The 21501-nt window shown below is 39.8% G+C and overlaps 1 protein-coding gene across 3 annotated transcripts in view; it reads left to right on the top strand.

Moving 5' to 3' along the window:
- The first annotated feature begins 471 nt into the window (after positions 1-471).
- The window catches only part of BRMS1L (BRMS1 like transcriptional repressor), a 50470-nt gene continuing 29440 nt past the window's right edge, over positions 472-21501 (top strand). Inside the window, exons 1-5 of one of the 3 annotated variants that reach the window (XM_032242523.1) lie at positions 499-807; positions 3616-3728; positions 4946-5036; positions 6419-6546; positions 8294-8373. In XM_032242523.1, coding sequence (XP_032098414.1) covers positions 4948-5036; positions 6419-6546; positions 8294-8373 — 297 coding nt within the window. In that variant the 5' untranslated portion in view covers positions 499-807; positions 3616-3728; positions 4946-4947. Of the gene's footprint in view, positions 808-3615; positions 3729-4945; positions 5037-6418; positions 6547-8293; positions 8374-21501 lie in introns of all 3 variants that reach the window. The other 2 variants (XM_032242522.1, XM_032242524.1) reach the window with 2 other exon arrangements.

The following is a 21501-nucleotide window of genomic DNA, read 5'->3' as shown; positions in this document are numbered from 1 at the left end:
CAACATAGTGCAAGTTATCGTCTATAGTTAATAATTCAATAAAAACAGTTTATTAGTGGTAGGTAATAAAGGTACTTAGGTAAAAGAGACGGTTCTCCAGTTCCCTAGGCTCAACGAGCAGGCAAAGATCCTTTTAGGCAAAAGTCAATTTCACATCTGACAGTGACATCTTGGATAGCCAGGCAGGTCAATCACTTGGCAGGAAATTGATAAATACCGACTAAATTCGCACAATCTGTTTCTGTATAGTTTATAAACTGCGATCCAGAGTGTCAGCTTTCGTTCCTTGTGGGACTTGGAAGTCCAGAAGAAAGAAGTGATCAGGGCTGCCGAGGAATGGAGGCATGCAGCCCCTGAAGGTCTGAGCCTTAAGGACTACAACTCCCGGCAAGCGTCGGAAGGCCGCGTCGTAATTAAGGGCAACCAATCATGCCAGAGCAGCTTAAGCCCCGCCCCCAGGCTCGGTGGACAGCCTCCGCCAATGGCAGAGCTGCCAACGCAGAGGCTGCGGGTTAGGTTGTGAGGCCCGGGCCGGGGGCGGGGAGGAGCCAAGGGGGCTAGCAAGCTCGGCCGCTGGGTGGGTCGGGGCGTTCCACGCGCCCTTCATTGAAGCGGCGGTGGCCGGGCTGGGCGCCGGGAGTGGGAAGCGACGGCGTGGCTGGAAAATGCCGGTCCATTCCCGAGGAGATAAAAAGGAGACCAACCATCACGATGAGATGGAGGTGGACTACGCTGAAAATGAGGGGAGCAGCTCCGAGGACGAGGACACGGAGAGCTCGTCGGTCTCCGAGGATGGAGATAGCTCAGGTGCGCGACCCAGCAGGGATGGGACCCTGAGTCCCCGCGCCCGGCGCGCGACAGGCCGCTCTCTGCACGCCAGGCGGCTGCGTCCTGCTGGGAGAGCGGGGCGGGGACAGAGGGAAGGGGCGGAGACTGGCTCCGGGCCCTGGGCTGCACCCGGACCGGTCGCGGGGCGCTGCCTAGCTCCTGACGGGTCCCGGCGGCGGGGCAGGGTGGGGTGGAGCGGGCCTGGGCTTGCCCAGCTCCGGGACGCGGCGCGGTCCTGCACCCTGTGGTGCTCTGGGGCGCCCGGCCCGGGCGGAGAACTTACTGCAGCAGACACTGGAAATGCCTCCAGGAAATGTCTCCTCTTCCCAGCCCACCGACCTCTTTCCCTATTTTCACCCTTGCACCCCTCGCTTCTCAGCGCGAGTGGGTTGCAGGGGCCGAGGGTGGATTTGGATTGGCCCTTGGTCGGCTTAGTAATTAACCTCAGTTTCCAAGTCAGCTTGCCGGTCAACACTTTTACATCAGTGTTTTTTCGGGGGCTAACTTGAGAGCTGTCCCGTTCAGTAGCTCCCTGAAGTTTGAAAGATTGAGAGGAAGGGACCAATATTCGGGCTGATTTTGGATCTTCATATGCTTATAAATTGGCTGAGTTTTGTCAGCGCTGAAAATTCTCCAAACCTTTTCTTCCCTTCCATTTTTTCTTTTTTTTTTTTTTTTTTTGCCCCCTTTCCATTTTTTCTAACTTTGAGCTGTTTTAAATTATTTTGGGTGTAGAGGGCAGATTAACACCACAAATAAACTTTGCAAACTTTTAGGAATGGTTATTCCATTGTGAAATGGAGTTTGTGATTACCGGGATTATTTTCCTCCTAGTCAAATGATAGGGATGAGATTGACTTCTTTGTCTTGGCCTGATTTTGGCCACGTAAAGGAAGCATTGATGATAGGTTGATGATAGACTCGTATCACCCAGATGCCTTCTTTTCATGTTTCCCTTTCAAAGCAAAATTTCCATGGAAGGCTGTAATTTCAATCAATAAATCAGCCATCCAAAAATATTTATGAGTGACTTCTTTGTGCAGCACTGGACGGTACTCAATATGAAGGATAAGTCATTATAATCTGGGCTCACTTAAAGAGCTGTTATACGTCACCACTTGATTAAATTGCCAAATGAATGCTTAATTAAATATTGCTGTAGGAATTCAGAGACAGAGGAAATCTTTTCAAAATTGGGTGGTCACAAAGGCTAGCTGAAGAAGGTGGGATTCCCTTAATTATGTTGAAGAATGAGTAGAATTTGGGTTGCAATGGTGGGTGTACCTATAGGGAGAGGAATTATAAGAAAAAGTACAAGGGCCAGAGCTTAGGGCTTATTCAAAAGAGTGAGAAAATCATTTTGGTTGGGAGAAGAACTTGAGCTCAGAGAGGAATAGGAAATATAGATGTGAAGGATTTCAAAGAAAGCACAAAACAGGATTAATGAATGCAAGTTTAGGATTGAAGGTGAGAGAAAAAAACAAGATACACGGAGAGTGGTGGTAGCATCGACGGAAATAGAGAAGTGAAAGATCTCAGATGAAGGTGAAAGGTAAGAGTATTTCAGACATGTTGCTTTTGAGATGATGGCAGTATGTTTAAGAATGCCCAACTCACAGATGGAAATGTGACGTTGGAACCTGCCTGATATGGGAAGGGGAGAATATTTTGTAAGTCATCTGCCTTGCTGTGAAAGTAGGTGAGATTTCAGAAGTGGGGAATATAAAGAAAGGAGAAGATCTAGACTATGAGGGAATGTATTTTTTTTTTTTTTTTTTCCTCAGCCCAGGCTGGAGTGCTGTGGTACGATCTTGGCTCGCTGTAACCTCAGCCTCCTAAGAAGCTGGGATTATAGGCACCCACTACCATGCCTGGCTAATTTATGTGTGTGTGTATATATATATATATATATATATATATATATATATGTGTGTGTGTGTGTGTGTGTGTGTGTGTGTGTATATTTTTTTTTTTTTTTTTAAAGACGGAGTTTCTCCATGTTGGCCAGGCAGGTCATGAACTCCTGACCTCAGGTCATCTGCCCGCCTTGGCCTCCAAAGTGCTTGGATTACAGGTGTGAGCCACCATGCCTGGCCTAATTTTTATATTTTTAGTGGAGACGGGTTTTGCCGTGTTGGCCAGGCTGATCTTGAACTCCTGACCTCAAATGATCCACCACCTTGGCCTCCCAAAGTGTTGGGATTACAGGCATGAGCCACCGCGCCTGGCCTGTTTGTGAATATATTTCTTAGATCTATAAAGCATTTTATCTTCAAATGTTTTTTGCATTTATGATAGGAGCTAGGATCTCATAAAATTCTATTTGTTAAAATTCTCCCCCTATAATTTTTATGTTGACTGTTGTGATTTTTAACTTTTTAAAATTCCTTCCCAGAAAATAATGGACAACTTAATTTTTGAAGAATGTGATAAAAATTTGAACTGCAAGTCAAAATTTTTCAGTGCAAAGAAATTGTTTAAATACATTTTACAGTTTGCTTCTGTTAAAGCATCTCTGTTCTACCATATGTCTTTCATGTTAAACTTTCACAGTTTTTTCTTGTGAAATGTTGGTACTGAGCAAATTGTAAGGCTATAGAAAAACCTCTGCTATCCAGAGAACTTGGATAGTGAGTCATCTTGAGGGACCAAGTTTTAAGTAGCCAAGAAGTAACCAATCAAGAGCCAGAAATATTTTTAATCTGTTTTCGAAAATTAGAAAAAAATGAGTCATAGCCTTACTTGTTATATAAAAATAATTGAACGTGATTTAACTCTTTCTCATAGTTTGACTTTTATTTGATGAAGATCAAGATGCAGATCATTTTGTGCTTCAGTTATTTTGATGAATGAATATATGTGATGTGAACATAGAAAATGTGGACTATAGGACAGATCTGGTAATTAACAGTTGCTTTTCTTAAAAAGTTTGTGTTTTCCTCCTCATTTGCCTCTTGCTCACTGACTGATAGTAATATGGGGAGACTGAACAATGGGAACATAGGAATGGCAGACCAAAAGAGCCTGTGGTAAACATAGTAAGATTAGTCTTCTCTTTTCTTTTTCTTTCTTTTTCTTTTTTGAGACAGGGTATCTGTTGCCCAGGCTGGCACAGTCTTGGCTCACTGCAACCTCTGCCTCCCAAGCTCAAGCAATCCTCCTACGTCAGTCTCCCTAGTAGCTGGGACTGCAGGCATCCACCACTATGCCTGGCTAATTTTTGTATTTTTAGTAGAGATGGGGTTTCACCATGTTGCCCAGGCTGGTCTTGAACTCGTGAGCTCAAGCAATCCTTGGAACCTCAGCCTCCCAAAGTGGTGGGATTACAGGCATGAGCCACTGTGCCTGGACACTTTCCTTTTTTTATGTGACTGGCAAATCAGCCATATGAGCAGTTCTGAAAGAAGAATCCCCAAAGTGTTTTTGAGCGATGTTATCCTTTAAAGGACCCAATCATTTTGGTGTTACATTCTGGTGAGTTGGTGGAAAACAAACCAAAAGGGGGTTGATTACTTTATAGTCATAGCTTATAGTCAGTCCTTTAAGCAATTTAAAAATGAATGAAAATAAGAGGATCTAGACACCAGTATAGTTTTATATACTCATCTGTATTTTAGATTAAGTCTATAGTGGAATTTTTTTTTTTTTTAGTCTAGGTCACCCTGTCACCGAGGGCAGAGTGCAGTGTTGCAATCATGGCTCACTGTGGCCTCCAACTCCGAGGCTTAGGCAATCCTCCTGCCTTAGCCTCCTAGTAAGTGAGACTATAGGCTCATGGTACCATGCCCAACTAATATTTTATTTTTTGTAGAGATGGGGTCTTCCTATGTTGCCCAGGCTGATCTTGAACTCCTGGGTTCAATCAGTCCTCCTTCCTTGGCCTTCCAAAGTGCTGAAGTTATAGGCATGAGCTACCACGCCCAGCAGAAATTATTATATTTGATAAATGTTTTTTTTCTTAAGGCTTAATATAGGCCTTGCCTTCATATTATAGTTTTTCTTCCTATTTGAATTAACATTCAGATATATTTGAGACATTCAAATAAATTTGAAAATTAAGTTTATCTTTTTTTTTCTTTTTAAAATTTATCTTTTATATTTGCCTTTTTATTAACAGAAATGGATGATGAAGACTGTGAAAGAAGAAGAATGGAATGTTTGGATGAAATGTCCAATCTTGAGAAACAGTTTACCGATCTCAAAGATCAGTAAGTAGTGACTTAAGAAGGCCATTGTCACTGAATCTCAACCATGTCACTTGTATACTAGCATAAGAGCAACTAGATTCAGTCTCAGCTGTTTTCCCATTTGCATTTTATGGGACTGACTAATATGAAAGAGGATTCAGTTATTGTTTGTCTACTGAAGTCCTCATTAACTAAACTGAGGGTTTGGAGGCAGGGGTTTTTTGTGGGCTTGAACCCAGGAATTGGAGACAAGCCTGGGCAACATAGGAAGACCTGGTCTCCGCAAAAAAAAATTAAAAAATTAGCTGGATGTGGTGGTACGTGCCTGTGATCCCAGCTACTTGGGAGGCTAAGGCAGGTGGATCGATTGAGCCCAGGAGGTCAAGGCTGCAGTGAGCTGTGCTCATGCCACTGCACTGCAGCCTGGGCGACAGAGTAAGACCCTGCCTAAAAAAAAAAAAATTAGTTCTGTCCTGCAGGATTATTGCCAACAAATAAATGCTGAGTTGTGTCATACTCTAAAGGTATCGGTGAGACAGCTGGCAAATTAGAGTATTTGTAAGTGGCTTTATAAATAGAAGTAACAGGGACCTCTAAGGAGGAAGTAGCCTAGAAGCTTCCTTTTCTAGGTAAAGTGAGGAATCAGTGTGAATTCTTTAGTGTGTTCTGATAGCCATGTGTCACTATGCACTTCTTTGTGTCTTTACATCTCCTCCTGTTGCATTCTAAAGCATTTTTATAGTATGCAGTTTTGCCTAGTAAAGCATTTTCATAGCAAAAAAAATTTTTTTCTTTTTGATTTTTGATTTCCTTGCTCATTGAGCAGCTAATTTTGTTATGGCTTCTTTAATTGTAGTTGAGACAAACTTAGAATGTCAGGTCACAAAGCCATTGGTTTTACCTTCATCAGTCTACTTCTTTGTTCTATTAAAAAATTAAGTAGGCTGAGTACAATAATACTGACTCCTTTTCAGGAAAGGTAGAGAGAAACCATGTAATTATTTATTTTGACAACTGGTAATGTCTATTCAAAGTGATTTGTTTTTTTTTTTAAAGCCAATGTTTAAATGACCATTTCTCTTACAATTGGTTTTATTGTTCTGTAGTTAAAACAAAAACAAAAATTGACAGTGCCAAAAAGTAGTTATTTCAGTTTTATTGTTTTGTATTGGGATTAACGATTAAAGAGTAATACTGATAAAAATGATAGATAACCTATTTTGTGATTATGTGCGTAAAGTCAAATAATGTAATTGAGTTCTTTGCTTGAGATAAAGGCAAAAATACATTTGATAGATTATTGGAATATGAAGGCTATTGGGAACAAATAATGCATAGAAATGGCAAATTGTTAGCCTTTATTGAGATTTTTAAATTAACATCTTAATTTTTGCTTTGTTAAGACTTTATAAAGAACGATTAAGTCAGGTGGATGCAAAACTACAAGAAGTCATAGCTGGAAAAGCACCAGAATACTTGGAACCGCTGGCAACTTTACAGGAAAATATGCAAATTCGTACAAAGGTAGCAGGTAGGAAAGTGAAGAACCTTTTCCATATATAGAACGTAAACTCTTCAATAGCCTTAAACGTGTTTGTCAAGTAAGTGTTTTATGTTGATGGAATTACAAATATATTTACATCGACCAGAATATTTTACTATCAGTCAGCCCACAGCTACTATATTTATTAAGTAACTTTTGCTTTGCTCTGCTGCTGTAGGGGATTAAAAAAAAAAAAAGCCCTCAAGTTGCTTACAGTGTTGTTGAGAAGATAGTTCTACACATGATGAAACAACTGGAAACTATGATACTGTCATTAAGAGAGACTGTTATTATCACAGTTTAATTCCCTATTAGAGAAATTAAAGTTTAAATGCTCTTGGCATTTTTTTAATATGTAAGAGTGATAGGGTTTTTTTTTAATGTATAAAAAAATTTTAAAAACGTTTGATCAGGATACTATAGAACAGGAAGCTTACCTTCAACTAGATAATTTAATTCTTTTTTACTTTGATAAGTTTAGTTACTCATTTGTGGCTGTGAATAAACAAAGATGTACTATATTTGTATGGTTACATTTCATTCTTATGTTTGTAAGTGGGATCCAGCCTCAGTATCATGTCCTATGACTCATAATCAAGGGATATATTTGATTTTTTATAGTCAAATTAAAAACTAAACTTATTAGTGCAGATGCTGGTTGTTTCTCTTTTATGCGGCACTAATTGATCCTTATGTACCTGTTAGATAATACCTAAGGCATTGTTGATAATAAGTTCTTTTTACTAAACCCTCCTTTCACCAAATTTTATTTTTGAGTGCTTAATATTATATAGATGATATGATACTTCACTGCTATCTTTACATATTGACTTATCATGCCCTTAGAAGTAAAAATATCCCTAATTTTCTTTGTTCTTTTAGGTTCCATGGATGATCAGTAAATATTACTTGAGTCAGTTATTTACTTTTCTACTCTGGCCTCTGTTATATTTTGATTTTGCAGAGTAGTGCGTGTGAATGTATTGCTGATGGCATGGTTCCAGATATCTGTTTCTTGCTTTACCATACAAAGAGAGATAATTACATTTCTAGGGCCAACTATGGCATAAAGCTTAGAATACATATCCAGAGCTCTTTGTGTGCCGTTTTTGTAGTGACATATTTGCATGGCCATATTACCTATTTTATACTATTGTCTTGTTAGGTCTAAGTTATCTTGGGTATCCATCCTTTAGATAAAGACCAGTCAGGAGCACTCCAGACATAATTGATGTTGTCATATCAGTTTATATACATTTACTCCTCACAGAAGCTTTGGACTGAAAGTAATAGTTTAAAAAAAAAAAGTGGTTTTGGTGAGGTATAGTGTCTAGCTGTTACTCTGAGTATATGTGATTGATGACACCAGAGTTTATTGTTGCTGTTTCTATTTTGAGAAACTTGAGAGATTGTTTTTCATAGGAAAAGAGTTTTATTTTCATTTTGATCATTCTCTATCAAACATTTGGAAGTAATCTTTAGAAGAATAGGGTAAGAACAAAAACTAGCTATACAGTTTCTTTCTAGCTCTTAAACTCTTAATTTCTAATCTTTTTGGGTATATATTTTAAGTGAACCTTGTTATTTTTAGTCTTTAAAGATAAAAAGTTAGACTCACTTTTCATTTTTTTCTGGATTCATCTTATAAAATACAGTGAGGACAGAATTCCTGCAGGGAAGTGATAATGGAACTCCTTATTGTTAACATAATCAGAGTAATTGTGTTTGGTTGCAGGAATCTATAGAGAGCTCTGCTTAGAATCTGTAAAGAACAAATATGAATGTGAAATTCAAGCTTCTCGCCAGCATTGTGAGGTACTGTCATTTTGCATAACTTTTAAGCCAATTTCATCTCTTCAAGTCTTTTCTGAGTGTAGTAGTTAAAAAAGTAAAATAAAAAAACAAAATTTAATAGTACTTTAGCTCATCACTTGTGTGATTAAAAAAAAAAGAGTAGAGTTGCATTGGAAGCTCTATTGGAGATAGGACAAAAAAAAAGGACCATAGGAAAAAACTGAGATAATTTTAGAAGTTTTGCAGCTAATACTTTAAAAAGACTTTGCAATGATTGTGTCACCTGGCATTACTGAAAATATTAGTATAATTAGTATGATGTGGAAGTTTAGACTTACAAAATGTACATCCAATGGTGCAATTAGGATGTTAGGCTATAGAATTAGTTTCTGTCTGTCTAGAACTGTTTCCACATCTTTAGGCAGAATTCTTTATGGGAAAAAAATAGGTGTATTTTTCTATATGTTTTGTTTATTTGCATTTAACCGCTTTATGCCGAAGGTTGCAATTTTTTTTTTTTTTTTTTTTGTGAAAAATCCGATCTTGGTGATGACCTTGAGCAGTAGGATGTAAATAACTCCAACAAGCTTAGTGTTCCAATAATGAAACATTAGGCATAAATGTGTTAAAGATATTTATAGCATTTAAAAAACATAGTGCCTACCAGGCACGGTGGCTCACACCGTAATCCCAATACTTTAGGAGGCTGAGGCAAGAGGATTGTTTGAGCTGAGGAGTTCAAGACCAGCCTGGGCAACATCGTGAGACTCCTGCCTCTACAAAAAATACAAAAATTAGCTGGGCATAGTGGCAGGTGGCTGTAGTCCTAGCTATTCAGGAGACTTAAGTAGGGGAATTGCTTGACCTTGGGAGGTTGAGGCTTCAGTGAGCTGTGATTGTGCCACTGCTCTGCAGCCTGGGTGGCAGAGTGAGAGCCTCTCTCAAAAACAACAACTACAGCAACAAACAAAAACCCCATAGTGCCCATTTTGTAGATAACTTTTTATCAGGTCTAGACAAGATTATAGATATACAGGTAGAAATAAGAGGACAAGTCTATAATGATTCTTCTGTCACTTCAATATGCTGTAAACTAAGAGTAGGTAGGTATAAAAATGATAGAGTTTATTGTTTCATTTTCATAATTACAACTGAGATTGAATATCTTTTTGGTGTTTACTAGCTGCTTGGATTTTTTTCCTAGGAAGTGCATATTTGTTTTTGGCATTTAGTCTTTTCCTCATTGACCATATAAGTTCTTTATATATTCTGGCTATAAATGCTTTGCTGGTTATATGCTTTGCAAATATTTTTGCCCAGGTAGTATGATGTATTCACTCTTTTTAATGACTTGATGCAAAGAAGTTTTACATTTTAATGTAGTTGAATTTATTATCGTTTTCTTTATGGAATGTGTTTTGTTATGTTTCATTTTGTTTCGAAACAGGGTCTCACTTTGTCACCCAGGCTGGAGTGCAGTGGCATGATCATGGCTCACTGCAGCCTCTATTTGCCTGGATTAAAGCCATCCTCCTGCCTCAGCCTCCTGAGTAGCTGGGACTACAGATGCATGCCATCACACCCAGCTAATTTTTAAAATTGTTTGTGGAGATGGGGTTTCACTATGTTGCCCAGGCTGTACTTGAACTCCTGGGCTCAAGCAGCCATCCTGCCTTGGCCACCCAAAGTGTTGAGATTACAGGTGTGAGCCAGGGATGTGCTTTTTGTGTCTGCCTATTTTAAGGTAAAAAGATGTATTTTCCTTTAAAAGTTGAAATTTTGCTTTCAACATTTAGATTACAAAACTACCTTTAATTAATTTTTGTGTATGGTATAAAGTATAGTTCTAATTTTATTTTTTATTTTTTGGTATATGGATAGGTAATGTCAACAGTATTTATTTATTTATTTATTTATTATTTTTTTTTTTTTTTTGAGACGGAGTTTCGCTCTTGTTACCCAGGCTGGAGTGCAATGGCGCGATCTCGGCTCACCGCAACCTCCGCCTCCTGGGTTCAGGCAATTCTCCTCTCTCAGCCTCCTGAGTAGCTGGGATTACAGGCACGCACCACCATGCCCAGCTAATTTTTGTATTTTTAGTAGAGACGGGGTTTCACCATGTTGACCAGGATGGTCTCGATCTCTTGACCTCGTGATCCACCCGCCTTGGCCTCCCAAAGTGCTGAGATTACAGGCTTGAGCCACCGCGCCCGGCCAACAGTATTTATTACATACCCCCTTGTTTACCCACAAATCAGTAGTTCTTTCTCTTTTGTATATCAAATTAGATCCTATTTGTCAATATTGGCTTCTAATTCTGTGAAGAAAGTCAGTGGTAGCTTGATGGGGATAACACTGAATCTATAAATTACTTTGGACACTATGGCCATTTTCATGATACTGATTTTTCCTATCGATGAGCATGGAATTATTTTTCCATTTATTTGTGTCCTCTCTTATTTCCTTTAGTGGTGGTTTGTAGTGCTCCTTGAAGAGGTCCTTCACATCCCTTGTAAGTTGTATTCCTAGGTATTTTATTCTCTTTGTAGCAATTGTGAATGGGAGTTCACTCATTATTTTGCTCTCTGTTTGTCTATTATTGGTGTATAGGAATGCTTGTGATTTTTGCGCGTTGATTTTGTATCCTGAGACTTTCCTGAAGTTGCTTATTAGCTTAAAGAGATTTTGGGCTGTGACATTGGGGTCTGCTAAATATGCAATCATGTCATCTGCAAACAGAGACAATTTGACTTCCTCTCTTCCTGTTTGAATACACTTTATTTATTTCTCTTGCCTGATTGCCCTGGCCATAACCTCCAATACTATGTTGAATAGGAGTGTTGAGAGAGGGCGTCCTTGTCTTGTGCTGATTTTCAAAGGGATTGCTTCTCACTTTTGCCCATTCAGTATGATATTGGCTGTGGGTTTGTCATAAATAGCTCTATTATTTTGAGATATGTTCCATCAATACCTAGTTTATTGAGAGTTTTTAGCATGAAGGGGTGTTGAATTTTATCGAAGGCCTTTTCTGCATCTATTGAGTTAATCATGTGATGTTTTTCATTGGTTTGGTTTATGTGATGGATTACTTTTTGTGTATGTTGAACCAGCCTTGCATCCCAGGGATAAAGCCAACATGACTGTGGTAGATAAGCTTTTTGATGTGCTCCTGGATTCAGTTTGCCAGTATTTTATTGAGGATTTTCACGTCAATGTTCATCAGGGATATTGGCCTGAAATTTTCTTTTTTTGTTGTGTCTCTGCCAGGTTTTGGTATCAGGATGATGCTGGCCTCATAAAATGAGTTAGGGAAGAGTCCCTCTTTTTCTGTTGTTTGGAAAAGTTTCAGAAGGAATGATACCAGCTCCTCTTTGTACCTCTGGTATAATTCGGCTGTGAATCTGTCTGGTCCTGGGCTTTTTTTGGTTGGTAGGCTATTAATTACTGCCTCAATTTCAGAATTTGTTATTGGTCTATTCAAGGATTTGACTTCTTCCTGGTTTAGTCCTGGGAGGGTGTCTGTGTCCAGGAATTTATCAATTTCTTCTAGATTTTCTAGTTTATTTGCATAGAGGTGTTTATAGTATTCTCTGATGGTAGTTTATATTTATGTGGGATCAGTGGTGATATCCCCTTTATCATTTTTAATTGTGTTTATTTGATTTTTCTCTCTTCTTTATTAGTCTGGCTAGCTGTCCGTCTATTAATCTTTTCAAAAAACCAGCTCCTGGATTTGTTGATTTTTTTAAAGGGGTATTTGTGTCTCTATCTCCTTCAGTTCTGCTCTGATCTTAGTTATTTTTTGTTTTCTGATAGCTTTTGAATTTGTTTGCTCTTGCTTCTCTAGTTCTTTTAATTGTAATGTTAGTGTGCCAATTTTAGATCTTTCCGGCTTTTTCCTGTGGTCATTTAGTGCTATAAATGTCCCTCTAAACACTGCTTTAAACATGTCCCAGAGATTCTCGTATGCTGTATCTTCATTCTCATTGGTTTCCAAGAATTTACTTATTTCTGCCTTAATTTTGTTACTTATCCATTAGTTATTCAGGAGCAGGTTGTTCAGTTTCCATTTAGTTGTGTGGTTTTGAGTGAGTTTCTTAATCCTGAGTTCTAACGTGATTGCACTCTGGTCTGAGAGACTGTTATGATTTCTGTTCTTTTGCATTTGCTGAGGAGTGTTTTACTTCCAATTATGTGGTCAATTTTAGAATAAGTGTGATGTAGTGCTGAGAAGAATGTATTTTCTGTTGATTTGGTGTTGAGAGTTCTGTAGATGTCTATTAGGTCCACTTGGTCTAGAGCTGAGTTCAAGTCCTGAATATCCTTGTTAATTTTCCTTCTCATTGATCTGTCTAATGTTAACAGTGGGGTGTTGAGGTCTCCCACTATTAGTGTATGGAAGTCTAAGTTTCTTTGTAGGTCTTTGAGAGCTTGCTTTATGAATCTCAGTGTTCCTGTATTGGATGCATATGTATTTCGGATAGTTACATCTTCTTGTTGCATTGATCCCTTTGCCATTATATAATAATGCCTTTCTTTGTCTTTTTTGATGTTTATTGGTTTAAAGTTTCAGAGACTAGGATTGCAACCCCTGCTTTTTTTTTTTTTTTTTGCTTTCCATTTGCTTGGTACATCTTTCTCCATCCCTTTATTTTGAGCCTATGTGTATCTTTGCATGTGAGGTGGATCTCCTGAATACAGCACATCAATGGGTCTTGACTCGATCCAATTTGCCACTCTGTGTCTTTTAATTGGGGCATTTAGCCCGTTTACATTTAAGGTTAATATTGTTTTTTTTTCTCCCCACCCCCCAAGGTTAATATTGTTATGTGTGAATTTGATACTGTCATTATGGTTATTTTGCCTGTTAGTTGATACAGTTTCTTCATAGTGTCGATTGTCTTTACAATTTGGTATGTTTTTGCAGTGGCTGGTACTGGTTTTTCCTTTCCATATTTAGTGCTTCCTTAAGGAGCTCTTTTAAGGCAGGCCTGGTGATAACAATACCTTTCAGCATTTGCTTGTCTGTAAAGGATTTTATTTCTCCTTCGTTTATTTTTATTTTTATTTTTATTTTTTTTTAAGATGGGGTGTTACCCTGATGGCCAGGCTGGTCTTGAACTCCTGACCTCAGGTGATCCACCCACCTTGGCCTCCCAAACTGCTAGGATTACAGGCGTGAGCCACCGCGCCCAGCTCTCCTTTGTTTGTGAAGCTTAGTTTGACTGGATATGAATTTCTGGGTTGAAAAGTCTTTTCTTTAAGAACGTTGAGTATTGGCCCCGACTCTCTTCTGGCCTGTAGGATTTTTGCAGAGAGATCCGCTGTGAGTCTGATAGGCTTTTCTTTGTGGGTAGCCCAACCTTTGTCTCTGTCTGCCCTTGACATTTTTTTACTTCATTTCAACCTTGGTGAATCTGACAGTTACGTATCTTGGGGCTGCTCTTCTCAAGGAGTATCTTTGTGGTGTTCTTTGCATTTCCTGAATTTGAATGTTGGCCTGTCTTGCTAGGTTGGGGAAGTTCTGGGTAATATCCTGAAGAGTGTTTTCTTTTTTTTTTTTTTTTTTGAGACAGAGTTTCACTCTTGTTGCCCAGGCTGGAATGCAATGGTGTGATCTCCGCTCACCGTAACCTCCTCCTCTCCCAAGTTCAAGTGATTCTCCTTCCTTAGCCTCCTGATTAGCTGGGATTACAGGCATGCGCCACCATTCTCAGCTAATTTTGTGTTTTTAGTAGAGATGGGGTTTCTCCATGTTGGTCAGGTTGGCCTCCATATCCTGACCTCAGGTGATCTGCCTGGCACGGCCTCCCAAGGTGCTGGGATTACAGGCATGAGCCACGGCACCCGGCCTGAAGGGTGTTTTCCACCTTGGTTCCATTCTCCCCGTCACTTTCAGGTACACCAATCAAATGTAGTTTTGGTCTTTTCACATAGTCCCATATTTCTTGGAGGGTTCATTCATTCCTTTTCATTCTTTTTTGTCTAATCTTGTCTTCATGCTTTATTTCATTAAATTGATCTTCAATCTCTGATATCCTTTCTTTCGCTTGTTCAATTGGCTATTGATATTTGTGTATGCTTTACAAAGTTCTCATCCTTTGTTTTTCAGCTCCATCACGTCATTTATGTTCTTCTCAAAACTGGTTATTCTAGTTAGCAGTTCCTGTAATCTTTTATCAAAGTTCTTAGCTTCCTTGCATTGGGTTAGATCATGCTCCTTTAGCTTGGAGGAGTTTGTTATTACCTACCTTTTGAAGCCTATTTCTGTCAATTTGTCAAAGTTATTCTCCATCCAGTTTTATTCCCTTGCTGGCAGGAGTTGTGATTCTTTGGAGGAGAACAGATGTTCTAGTTTTTGGAATTTTCAGCCTTTATGCACTGGATTTTGCTTATCTTCGTGGATTTATCTACCTTTGGTCTTTGATGTTGGTGACCGTCAGATGGGGTTTCTGTGTGGACGTTCTTTTTGTTGATGTTGATACTGTTCCTTTCTGTTTGTTAGTTTTCCTTCTAGCATTGAGGCTCCTCTGCTGCAGGTCTGCTGGAGTTTGCTGGAGATCTACTGCAGACCCTGTTTGGCTGGATATCGCCAGTGGTGGCTGCAAAACAGCAAAGATTGCTGCCTGTTCTTTCCTCTGGAAGCCTCGTCCCATAGGGGCACCTGCCAAAGCCTGCCAGAGCTCTCCTGTATGAGGTGTCTGTTGACCCCTGCTGGGAGCTGTCTCCCAGCCAGAAGCCATGGGGGTCAGGGACCAACTTGAGGAGGCAGTCTGTCCCTTAGCAGAGCTCTGGCGCTGTGATGGGAGATTCACTGCTCTCTTCAAAGCCAATAGGCAGGAACGTTTAAGTCTGCTGAGACTGTGCCCATAGCCACCCCTTCCCCCTGGTGTCCCAGGGAGATGGGAGTTTTTATAAAGCCCCTGACTGGGGCTGCTGCTTTATTTCAGAGATGCCCTGGCCAGAGAGGGGGAATCTAGAGAGATAGTCTGGCTACAGCGGCTTTGCTGAGCTGCGGTGGGCTCCACTCAGTTCGAACTTCAGGCAGCTTTATTTATACTGTGAGGGGAAAACTGCCTACTCAAGCTTTACTAATGGCCAACACACCTCCCCTCACCAAACTGGAGTGTCCCAGGTTGATTTCAGACTGCTGTGCTGGGAGCAAGAATTTCAAGCCAGTGGATCTTAGCTTGCTGGGCTCTGTAGGGGTAGGATCTGCTGAGCTAGACCACTTGGCTCCCTGGCTTCAGCCCCTCTCCAGGGAAGTGAATGGTGTCTGCCTGGTGTTCCAGGTGCCAGTGGGGTGTGAAAAAAACTCCTGCAGCTAGCTTGGTGTGGGCCCTAGTGGCGTAGGTACCTGAGGGAATCTCCTGGTCTGCGGGTTGTGAAGACCATGGGAAACACATAGTATCTAGGTTGGATAGCACCCTTCCTCACTGAACAGTCCCTATAGCTTCCCTTGGCTAGGGGAGGGAGTTCCCCAACCCCTTGTGCTTCCTGGGTGAGGCAGTGCCCCACCCTGCTTCTCCTGCCCTCTGTGGGCTGTACCCACTGTCTAACCAGTCGCAATGAGATGAGCCAGGTACCTCAGTTGGAAATGCAGAAATCACCCACCTTCTGCATTGATCTTGCTGGGAGCTGCAGACTGGAGCTGTTCCTATTCGGCCATCTTCTACCATCAAAAAATTACTCCTCTGTGGTGGTGCATGTCTGTAGTTCCAGCTACTTGGGTTGCTGAGGTGGGAGGATTGCTGAGTCCAAGAGTTCAAGACCAGCCTAGGCAACATACCAAGACCCAATCTCTAAAAAAATTACTTTATATTTTTTGCTGCTATATAGAAAAGTACTTTTGCATATTGATATCATATCTAGCAACCTTACATACCTCTCATTTTTATATTTATTTATTTATTTAATTTTATTTTTTGAGACGGAGTTTCGCTGTTGTTACCCAGGCTGGAGTGCCGTGGCACGATCTCAGCTCACCGCCACGTCTGCCTCCTGGGTTCAAGCAATTCTCTTGCCTCAGCCTCCTGATTTTTTTTATTTTTTAACTTTAGAGACATCATCTCACTGTGTCACCCAGGCTGGAGTGTAGTGGCCTGATTATAGCTCACTGCTAACTGCAGCCTTGGATTCCTGTGCTTAAAAGATCCTCCACCTCACGATCCTAAGTAGTTAGGACTGTAGGCATATAACATTACACCCAGCTAATTAAAAAATGTTTTTGTAGAGAACGGGAAAATGCCCACATTTTAACTTTTAAACTTCTGAATAAACTGTGTGAAAACAGTAAAAAAAAAAAAAAAAAAAAAAATGTTTTTGTAGAGATGGGATCTTACATATTGCCCAGGGTGTGTCTTACATATTGCCCATATGCTGTTCTTAATTCTAATAATTTACGTGCAGATTTTCTTGTTTTCCATGTAGATAATATTGTCATTTGTGAATAATAGCAGTTTGTTTCTTTTATTCTCATCTTCCTCATTTGTTTTACCTGTCTTAATAGTACTGATAGGACTTCCAATAAAAGATGGAATAGAAGCAATGAAAGCAAACGTTGTTACATTCATGATCTTAAGGGAATGCTTCTAACAGTTTTCTAATAAGTATGATATTTTCTTGTGACTTTTGGTAAATATTCTTTGTCAAGTTAAGGAAATTTCTTCTTTTTTTCTCAGGATAAAATAGTTAAATTTTATTAAGTGCTTTGTCTGCATCTATTGAATTAGTCATGCTTTTTTTCTTGTGATATATTGCTGTGGTGACTTAGGTTGTTTTCTTTTTTTTTTTTTTTTTTGGACGGAGTTTCGCTCTTGTTACCCAGGCTGGAGTGCAATGGCACGATCTCGGCTCACCGCAACCTCCGCCTCCTGGGTTCAGGCAATTCTCCTGCCTCAGCCTCCTGAGTAGCTGGGATTACAGGCACGCACCACCATGCCCAGCTAATTTTTTGTATTTTTAGTAGAGATGGGGTTTCACCATGTTGACCAGGATGGTCTCGATCTCTTGACCTCGTGATCCACCCGCCTCGGCCTCCCAAAGTGCTGGGATTACAGGCTTGAGCCACCGCGCCCGGCCGACTTAGGTTGTTAATGTGTTTCCTAATGTTAAACCATTCTTAGATTCCAGGAATTATTCTTTTTCTTCTGTGTTTGCAGGTGAGATTTGTTAGTTCTCATACTGTCTTTTATTGGATTTCAAGATTCATAAAATGAATTGAGAATGATCTGTATTTTTCTGTTCCGTGGAAGTATATATTTAAGAGTGTGGTAGTTCCTTGAGTGTTTCATAAATCTTGTCTTTATGATATATATACACATAGACACACACACACATTTTTTTAGAGTTGGGGATCTCACTGGGTTGCTCAGGCTGGAGTGCAGTGGCTATTCACCAGTATGATCATAGCACACTGCAGCCTTGAATTCCTGGCCTCAAGCAGTCCTCCCATCTCAACCTCCCAAGTATCTGGGACTATGCCACTGCACCCAGCTATGATATGTATTTTGAATAGTGTCACAATCATAGATAAGTTGTAACAAAGTACATAGAACTCATTTTGGTGAACAAATAGAGACTGAGTTTATAGCATGAAGCACTATTACCCCTGAGTCCTTTAATGTATATTTGAAACAAATGAAGAATATTCCTTTACATAACTAAAGTATAATCATCAAAATCAGGAAATGGGTTGGGTGCAGTGGCTCATGCCTGTAATCCCAGCACTTTGGGAGTCAGAGGTAGGAGGACTGCTTGAGCTCAGAAGTTTGAAATCAGTTTGGGTAACAAAGCAAGACCTTGTCAACAAAACAAAACAAAACAAAACAAACAACAAAACAAAAACAAAACAAACAAAACAAAACACAAACAAAACAACAAAACAAAACAAACAAAACAAAACAAAACAACAAAACACAAAACAAAACAAAACAACAAAACACAAAACAAACAAAACAAAACAAACAAAACAAAACAAAACAGGGAATGGGGGCACACATCCGTAGTCCCAGCTACTCGGGAGGCTGAGGCAGAGGATTACTTGAGCCCCGGAGGCTGAGGCTGCAGTGAGCCATGATTGCGCCACTGCAGTCCAGCCTGGGTGACAGAGTGATATCCCGTCTCAAAAAAAGAAAAAAAGAAAAAGAAAAAAGCAAGAAATGCACATTGCTATGTTGCCACCATTTCAGATCCCATAGCCTTTCATAGCAAAGAGATCCAGTTTAGAACCACATATTGTCATTGTCAGTGCATTTAGTTTTCATGTCTTTTTTTCTTTTTAGATGGAGTCTTGCTCTGTCACTAGGCTGGAATGCAGTGGCACAATCTTGTCTCACTGTAACCTCTACCTCCTGGGTTCAAGCACTTCTGCCTCAGCCTCCTGAGTAGTTGGGACTACAGGCACCTGCCACCATGCCCAGCTAATTTTTTTCTTGTATTTTAGTAGAGATGAGGTTTCACCATGTTGGCCAGGATGGTCTTGATCTCCTGACCTCGTGATCCACCCTTCCTTGGCCTCCCAAAGTCCTGGGATTACAGGCATGAGTTACCGCACCTGGCCTAGTTTCTATGACTTTTTAGTCTCCTTCAGTGTGAAACAATTTCTCAGTCTTTTCTGGACTTTTGTGATCTTTACATTTTTGAAAATTTCAGCCTGGTTATTTTGTAGAGTGTTCCTCAGTTTTGAGTTGGTCTGCTGTTTCTTCATGATTAGAGTCAGATTTTGCATCTGGCAGAAAAATCACAGAAGTGATGCTGTTTTCTTCTCATTGAATTCTGTCAAGCTGTGCGGTTTTGATATATACCATTATTAATAATATGCACTTTGATCACTTGATTTAAGTGATGTCTTCCAGGTTTCCCCAGGTAAACTAACTTTTTTCCCATTGTGATAAATATTTTGAGGAGAAGGGCTTTGAAACTATGCAAATATCTTGTCCTTCATAACACATGCAATTAATTAATTTATATAAATATGGACTCTTTAACTCATTATTTGGTGTACTTTATCTTTCCCTTACTGAGGGAAACATGTCAGAATTTCTCTCTGTGATGGTGGATTTGTTTATATTGCTGTGTTTTGTTTTTTGTTTTTAACACAGGGTCTTCCTCTGTTGCCTAGGCTGGAGTGCAGTGGTGTGATCACAGCTCACTGCAACATCTACGTCCTGAGTTCAAGCGATCCTCTCCTCTTAGCCTCTCAGTAGCTGGGACTAGAGGCATGTGTCACCATGCCCGGCTAATTTTTGTGTGTTTTTTTTTCTGTAGAGATGGAGTTTTGCCATGTTGCCCAGGCTGGTCTCGAACTCCCGGGCTCAAGTGATCTGCCGCCTTGGCCTCCCAAAGTGCTCGGAATACAGGCCTAAGCCACTGCACCTGGCCATCTCTTTGTATTTTTTTTTCAGTTAGTTTTCTTTTTCTTCTTTCTTTTTTTAGAACCAGGGTCTTACTGTGTCATCCAGGCTTGATTGAAGTGGCATGACCATAGCTCATTGCAGCCATAAACTCTGTAGTTCAAATGATCCTGTACCTCAGTCTCCCAAGTACCTGGGACTATAGGTGTGTGCCACTGTACCCAGCTAATTTTTTAAATATTTTGTAGAGACAGGGTCTCACTTTGTTGCTCAGGCTGAATTTTTTTCTTTATTTCCTAAAAGGTCCAACATACCATATAGTAAAGTCATTGACCATTTGCAATTTGGAAGCCAAAGGTACTAATGATGAGGTGCCATACAGTTAACCATGGGCACAATGTTGTATAGCAGATATCTAGAACTTAAATCGCCTGGCATAACTGAGACTTTATACCTATTGAATAGCAACTCCCCATTTCACCCTCTACCACCCCTGGCAACCACCATTCTATTCTCTGCTTCTGTGTGTCTGACTGGCTTATATACCTCACACAAGTGGTATCATCCACTATTTGTCCTCCATGACTGTCTTATTTCACTTAGCATGATGTCCATATGCTGCTGATAATGATAGGATTTCCTTCCATTCTAAGGCTGAATAACGTTCCATTGTATGTATTGACTACATTTTCTTTACCTCATTTATCTGTCTGTGGGTATTTAGGTTGTTTCCACATTTTTGCTATTATAAATAGTGCTGCAATGAATGTGGGAGTACAGATATTTCTTTGAGATCCCAATTTCAATTCTTTAGAATTAATACCAGAAGTGGGATTGCTGGATCATATGATATGTTTTTTGAGGGTGCTCCAGACTGTTTTCTTTAAAAAAAAAAACAAACTTAATTAATTTTTAATCTTCAAATTCACTAATGTCAAAATTGTATATATTTATGGTACATAGCATGATGTTTTGATATATGTATATGTTGTAGAATGATTAAGTCAAGTTAATTAACATCCATCACCTCACCTACCATTTGTTTTGTGACGAGAACATTTAGAACCTACTCTCTTAGCAAGTTTCAAGCATACAGTACATTATTATTATTAATTTTTTTTATTTTTAGAGATGGGGATCTTTCTGTGTTGCTCAGGCTGGGCTTGATTTCTTGGCCTTAAGTGATCTCGCTGCCTCAGCCTCCTAAGTAGCTGAGACTACAGCTGTGTGCCACTGCATCTGGCTATAATACGTTTTATTACCTGTTATGATATTATGCTGTACAATAGACCTCCAGAACTTATTCCTCCTAACTGAAACTTTGTGCACTTTGATCAGTATTTCCCATACCCTGCCTCACTATCTACTCCTGCATTTCTTAGTAACCACCGTTCTACTCTTCTATGAGTTTGATTTTTTTTTAGATCCTACATGTAAATGAGATCATATTTATCTTTCTGTGCCTGACTTACTTAACTTTAAGAGGGTCCTCTAGGTTCATCCATGTTGTCACAAGTGACAGGATTTCTTTCTTTTTTAAGGCTGAAAATGTATATATATACCAATTTTCTTTATTCATTCATCCATATCTTGGAGGTGAATAATGCTGTAGTGAACATGGAGGTGCAGATACCTCTTTGACATGCTGATTTCATTTCCTTTGGATGTATACCTAGAAGTGGAATTGATGGAAATAGTATTTTTTTTTCTTTTTCTTTTTAAATTTCCTTATAGAGACAGAGTCTCACTGTGTTGCCCAGGCTGATCTCAACTCCTGGGCTCAAGCGATCCTCCT

The sequence above is a fragment of the Sapajus apella genome, unplaced genomic scaffold, assembly GCF_009761245.1.
Source record: "Sapajus apella isolate SASKATOON/1434 unplaced genomic scaffold, GSC_monkey_1.0 scaffold50, whole genome shotgun sequence".
Classification (NCBI taxonomy): Eukaryota; Metazoa; Chordata; class Mammalia; order Primates; family Cebidae; genus Sapajus; species Sapajus apella.
Note: the sequence above shows the minus strand (reverse complement) of the source record. Positions and strands in the feature narration are given on the sequence as shown.